The sequence below is a fragment of the Hipposideros armiger genome, unplaced genomic scaffold (genome assembly GCF_001890085.2).
Source record: "Hipposideros armiger isolate ML-2016 unplaced genomic scaffold, ASM189008v1 scaffold_729, whole genome shotgun sequence".
Taxonomy (NCBI): Eukaryota; Metazoa; Chordata; class Mammalia; order Chiroptera; family Hipposideridae; genus Hipposideros; species Hipposideros armiger.
The window spans coordinates 538,937-545,649 of NW_017732079.1; the positions used below are offsets into that span (position 1 = coordinate 538,937).

Here is a 6,713-nt window from a genome sequence, read left to right on the forward strand (position 1 = left end):
TCCATCTATCTGCCTGCCCCCTCTCTAGTATCTGATACGGGGCAGTGACAAAGTCAGAAACAGGGAAACGGCCAGTGAAGAGCCAGACAGAGCCCGTCACGTTGCTTAGCCTGTCCCTCGGTCGCCACCAAGCTGAATGTATTAGGTCTTAGAACAGTTCACGAGTCAGGACCCAGGTCTGGGTCGCACGTTCCTAAGTATGTCTCTTGGTGTGTGGCAGCGAAAAGACATGCATGATCAACTCTGGGTTGTCAGGGACAGGGCGAGGGCAGCGGAGGGTCGGCCACCCCCCCGTCTAAAATCCGCGCTCAGGTCCGCTCTCATGGCCTCGCTCCACCCTCTTTCTGAGCATCTGTGTGTTCATTCCCTCCGCTGCGTGTGCTCTCTGGTTCTGAAGGACAGTCCGCTAGGTCCCATTCACCCCCCCCCCCTCACCCCACTGCTGTAGTTGGCGCTAACCAAACACGCACTCACTTTCCCTAAGACTTCGCTCATTCTAAACGCCCAGTTAACATCACTGGTAATCGGCTGTGTCTACCTGAGGTCAATACTCTCTAAACAGGGGGGTCCAAGGTCTGCGGCAAGACCCTGTCAGCCCCCCCCCAACACACACATACACACCTACACACGCATATTACTTCTCAACTCAACATATGACCTAAGTCTGCAACCGTCAACGTTAAGATTATTAGCTGCGGCCTGTGTGTGGAAAAGAATGTCAACGTTAAATTCCGCAGACCTGATGCTGCACCCCTTCCTCATCAACACCCCCCACACACCCATTTTCATACGCGCGGCTGCTGTTGCCAAGACAACCTGTCCAGGAAGTTGGCCCACACTTCTTCCTCCAGGAGCAGGAAGTCTGGAGCAGTGTTTGTGTTGCCTTAGAAAAAACTTGACGGCCTCCTCCCCCCGCCCCCCCCCCGCCCCCGTATCCGCTCCAGCATCCCTCCTCACCCCAGTTCCTTGACTCCCTTCCCCGCCCCCCCACACCTACCTCCTCTAACTCATCCTTGGCATCCAAACTGGTTGAAAGTAGCAGCCTCCCCCCTCCTGGGGCTCCTGCGCCCGCTCCTCCTCCACCTCCCGCTGCTCCCGAAACAGCTGCTGCTGCAGCCCCCTTTCCCTTCTGTAACTCCATGGCTGCGGCCAGGAGGCGGGGGGAGGCCAGGGAGTGGATGAGTGGGCAATCCTAGAAATGAGGAACTCGGGTGTCAGGGACGGGGGGCCAGAGAGACTAGCGGGGAGGGGGGTCCCTGTCCGCTCCACCGCTCCCTCCTCCCCGCAAGGCCGCGCCGGTGGAGGAGGCGAAGGCGACGGCCCTCTGGGTCCTGCCTCTGAGTGGCAGAGGACAAGCCGTCAGCTCCTAAGTATGCTGGGGTAACGGTCTGCGCCCCTACGGGGGGGTGGGAGGGAGGCTTCCCGCCCTGAGGAAGGGGAAGGGGAGCGAGCCCCTTGTGGCTTCTGACCCTAAGAGAAGTAGGGAAAACCTTAAGTTTCTGCTTCAGGAGGTGGGCGAGAGAGCAGTCGTGCCCCGAAGTACNGCCCTGCTGCTTGGAGCTCGTGCTCCCAAGCCAACTCTTAACCAACGCGCCACTCGGCCGGCCCTGACCTGGTTTCTTTAACACATAAATTGCAAGGAAAAAAAACAGAGAGGGAGGAGCCCATATATTAAAAGACTTAAAATTATAACTCACTGAATAAAATAAAAAGCCATGAGTTCCTGCTGATAGATGAACAACTACATAACAAACAGAGAAGGGAAAGCTCTTCCTTACAGTGGAATGCCAACTAATAAATGCAGAGGGAATGACAAACAATTCAGGCAAATATCGTCAATGGACGCTAAAACCAGAAGTAAAGCTTTCACAAGCAAGAGGATATGTACGCGGGTTCAAAACACTTATTAATTACAAGGGGAAAATGGAACCGTAGGGAATCCTGGAGGATGCCACCTTAACCAAGGGACCAAAGCTAATATCCCCAGGAATGAGGCAAGCTGACACTCGCCACTACATGCCACCGATGGGCTGCACTGAAAAGACTGTCACATCGCTCCTGGGGTTTTCTTGCCAAACATGAATCTCAGTCTAATCATGAAGAAATTTCAGACAATCCACGCTGAAAGCTATTCTACAAAAGAACTGGCCTGTCAAAGTGTTTAAGGTCATAAATGACAAAGCTAGACTAAGAGCTGTTTCAGATTAAAGAATTAAAGAGACAGTCCACCACACCAGAACATGTGATCCTGGGCTGCTGCAACAGTATTGGGACAACTGAAAAATTTGAATACATGATATAAATTAGGTAACAGTAACATATCACTGTAAAACGTTCCAATCTTGATAGAACAGTGGTTAGTAACAGAAGACCCTTGTTCTTAGGAAATCCACACTGAAGTATTTAAATCTAAAGTGACATCGTGGCTGCAATTTACTCTCAAAAGGTTAAGATAATATTGTCCATAGAGAGAGACAATGACAGAGCAAATGTGAATTACTGGTGAATCTGGGTGAAGAACATGTGAGAGCTCTATATATTATCATTTTTCTCTAAGCTTGCAATTATTTTAAGAAGTTATTAAAAAATTAAAGAGACATATCAGCCGAATGCAATGCATGGTCCTTGTCTGATTACTGAGTTGAAGAAACCAATTATTATATAAAAAGAATTGATGAGACAATCAAGAGAAAGTCGAGCACTGATATTATATTGAGGAATTACTGTTAATATTCTGAGGTGCGGTCTTGTGGCTGTGTTACAAAAAACTCCTCTCACAGGCACATACTTCGTAAAGTACCTACAGATGAAATAATGGATCTTGGATTGGCTTCAAAATAGCCCAGACTGGGGGACAGAACAGGTTGCCATGTGCTGATAAGCACTGAAACAGAGTGATGCTTACATGGGAGTCATGTTATTCTCTCTATGTTTTATTTATTTTTATTTAATTTAATTAAATTATTTATTGATTTATTTTTTAGCTGAGCCATCCTGCCACCTGTTGGCAGCTCAGCTTGGGCCGGGAATTGAACTGGCAACCCTGTTGCTCTGAGCTTGCACTCTTGAGCAAGCTCTTAACCAACTGAGCCACTCAGCTGGCCCTCTCTCTACTTTTTAATGTTTGAAATGTCTCCCCAAAGAAGTTAAAAACAAACTTAAGAAAGCTTGAGTGTAAGGAAAGAAAAGGACTAACGGAGCTCAAAAGGCCAAACCAAAACCTGCCAGCAGCGTCCCCAGTCAAACAGGGTGAGGGGCAGCTGCAGTACAGTCCGTCCAGGAGCCACGCTGGCTTCACAGGCCAGCTCTGACACGGCCTGTGCTCTGACCTGTGCTCGACATCTGAAGGAGACGTCAGTCACTGGTCCCCGTTCCAAAGTCGTACTTAACGCTAAATACCGACAAGATGTTGACAAAATGGATCTCATATTAAGTCAGCGGGCCTCTCCACGATCACCACCTAAACTACTTCCTGAGCCTTTCATCTTGAGCGTTAACTCACAAACTTTAAGGAGAATCACTTCCCACTTCCCAGTGATGCTGCTGTGGCAGAATGGGGACAAACTGCGATTTACTTGCCCCGATCTCAGCAGTCATCCCAAAACATCTCGCTGAGACCGGGTTTTACTACAGCACTCAAGAGGACAGGTAAGGACAAAGGGATGAGAAGGTCACATTTCTCCTGGGACCCCCCCCCCAAGAGTGGTGGCACAGGGGAGAAGTGAGTTAAGGCCAAGAACTCCTCCAGTCACATGTCAACCTAAAGCAGCCCGAAGCCACTTGGATTTGGAGGTGTCTCCACTTCACCGCCAACAGCAGGTCTGGCTACCCCTCAAATTAGGTCAGACCCGCTGCCTGGCCTCACTCCACAGCACCTACGGACTTGTGAGAAGGAGCTGTGAGGTCGATCACATGAAGCTGAGCTGTGACTCTGCACCCACCCCACCCGCAGCTCTGAGATCCATCATTGCCCAGTCTTGCTCCTAAGTCCTAAGGGGAAAACCCCCAGGTTGGATTTTCTCTTCCTAAACCTCAGCCCTCCCGGCCGAAGATGTTTATCAGGGGCTTCAGTGCCTGCAGCAACAAGGGCCACTGTTTGAGCGGGCAGCTCTGGGGGGACCTGCCTGCCCAGCCTGGGTTAACGAGCAGTGTCAGAGCGAAGGGAGATGGGCGGGAAGCACAAGCGCTCTAGAATTCCAGATGTGGCTTCCTACTCGAAGGCAGGCATCTGCTCAACCAACAGACACAGCCACACAGCAGCTAGCCAGGGAACACACTGCCAACGGAAACCCTTCACCATTTGCCGGCCTTGGGCGGGTTTGGGGTGAGTTTCCAGCCTCTCTAAACCCTGGTTTTGTCATGTGCGCCCAGAGATAAAGCCTGTATCAGGAGCTTGCTGAGGACTACAGGAGGTAACCTCCGTGAAAGACCCTAGCACACAGCCTCCGTGGAATTACAGCCGATTCCCTTTGTGAGGAGGCTCAGCAAGTGCACAGCTAATCTAGGAGGGCCAGAGCACCTCACCCCCACCCGCCTCTGCGGCTAATGGCTCTGTCTCCAGATTCCTGGAAACTGACCCCTGCTACTATCGGGCATGGGTCAAATCGCTGTCCAGGCTGGAGCTCCCTCTCCCCCTTACCCTCTGTAAACTCTCGCCTTCTAGGAGAGAACAGGGTAGGGAAGAGGGAAGGAGGCCTGACCGGTGGACCCCCACCCCGATCCTTGTGCAAAGCCAGCCACACAGCACTAGAGGCTGGCCGAGTCTCAGCTGTGATGTAACACAGACCCTGGACTGAACCAGGTTTCTAAGCTCTACTCAAGAGGCCTGAGGCAATTCTGTGGGTCACTGCCCAGTCAAGCAGTGGGAGGCCCAGCTAGGGAGGTAGGAAGTGGGCGAGTCCAGAGCTGGGTGCACAGATGAAAGCAGCGGGCGAGTGTGCGGGCCAGGCCTTCCCAGGCAACAGGAGCACAAAAGACATGGCTCTCCCCAGCTACTTTTCCAAAAGGGGATGGGAGAGCTCATTACAAGTCACTCGGGGAGACAGAAGGACTGCACCCCCTCAAAGAGGGCCACGGGGGCCAGATCCCCACAATCGAGTAGCAGCACCCCTCGTCCCCCGTCTCGAGGCCCTTAGTAAAGATGGAGTTGCCGTGCAGTTGCTAACACCTGCGTGGATCGGCTCTGCTCTGAGTAAGCCCTCCACACGGCGCCTCAGTGAGCTGAGTAAATAGTTACCATCTCTAGGAGCTTCTGAATTCATTTTTCTAGCACTAAGAGTACCTGGCCATGGTTTCCATGACAGCAGCAGCAGGTGGAGTAGGGGCAGAGGCGGTGGGGGTGACCTTCCAGTTTGCCAGTATACATACATAGACACCTGAAGCCAAGGGCCTGATGTCCTCTAACCTCTCAGTCCCCCTCCCTCAGCCAGGTGAATATACAGTCTGGTAAAAAGTGTGTATGAAATACCACCCCCTTATGGGAAGTGAGGGGACCTGAAAGACTAAATCCCACCATTTCAGAGAAAGAAGGTATGATCCAACCTGCAAAATCCCAGTTAGTAAAGTTACTGAACACGCTGGGTTCTAAGCAGTCCACGACCTAGAGTCACCTGTATGTGAAATGAGGGTTTAAGGGGAGGAAAAAAATTAGAGATGACTGACTCAAAGCACATTCCTTAGGGATCCCGCCCAGGCAAGATAGGAATTCCTCCCTGGAGAAAAGCTGGGAGGGACATACCTCTAACCAAAGGCAGCCCTGAGATCTGTCCACAGCTTACAGGCAAGTTTTGACTTGCTGGGGCCACAGTGCCCGCTTTCAGCTGACTTCCCAGTGGACCGGGTCCTTCTCGACAGAGGGATGGCCAAGAGCTGTGAAGACTCATGAGACTAAGAGCTACGTGTTCTAAACGCCTCCAATCTCTGGCACTATTTTTATCTCATTCCCCAAATCGGGATGGGGATGGACAAGAAGTCCCTCTTCAAAGAGAGGAGCAGGGCCAAGGAGAAGAAAGGGTACAACACGCTCCCTTGGGGAGAAGTCACGGTCCCTGCCTGGGACCGTCCCCACCCGAGCTTCGTCCTCCTGACCCCTAAAAGGCCTTTCCTCATCATGCCCACTCCAATGACCCAGGCTCGTCACTGCCCTAACCAGCTGGGCTTTTTTAACCTTCCTACGGGCGTGTTAACTCAGTCTTTAGACGGTAAGCTCTGGAAGGCAGACCTCGGGTCTCCCTCATCCTGCTTTCCTATCAAGCAGCACACAGGAAGGTCGGGAAGCTACCTCTGTGCTCCTGCGCAACAGACAGGCCCGTGTTGGAAAACCACCAAGCCAGAACAAGCAGAGGTCAGTCAGTCAACGTCAGGGTTTGATAACTTCTGTGGGGAGACGCAGAGGAAGAAGCCAGTGAGTCTTGCCCTTAAGAGACACTCTGGTCTAAAGGGAGCCACACACATCGGATAAAAAACAGAATGGCAAGGCTTTCTGGAAAACTCAAATGCAAGGGACAAAGGGCAAAGAGCCGAAGACATGCTGGGAAAACGCAACACCAAGGATAGCAGGAAGAAAAGAGACCCTCCCTTCCCCTTCTCCCTGGAAACAGTTGAAAGTTCACTCTCAAGACAGTCCAAAAAAGCAAGAAAATAAATGCTTCCTCTCTTTTGTGGTCCCCTCCTGCCATATCACTTCGTTTACTAGCACACGCGTCACTGCTCAG

The 6,713-nt window shown here is 51.6% G+C and overlaps 1 protein-coding gene across 1 annotated transcript in view; it reads right to left on the reverse strand.

Moving 5' to 3' along the window:
• Positions 1-1,537, reverse strand: part of INTS3 (integrator complex subunit 3) — a 34,149-nt gene extending 32,612 nt beyond the window's left edge. The window contains 2 exon segments of the mRNA XM_019627394.1: positions 998-1,192; positions 1,491-1,537. Coding sequence (XP_019482939.1) covers positions 998-1,141 — 144 coding nt within the window. The 5' untranslated portion in view covers positions 1,142-1,192; positions 1,491-1,537.
• Positions 1,538-6,713: the final 5,176 nt, after the last annotated feature.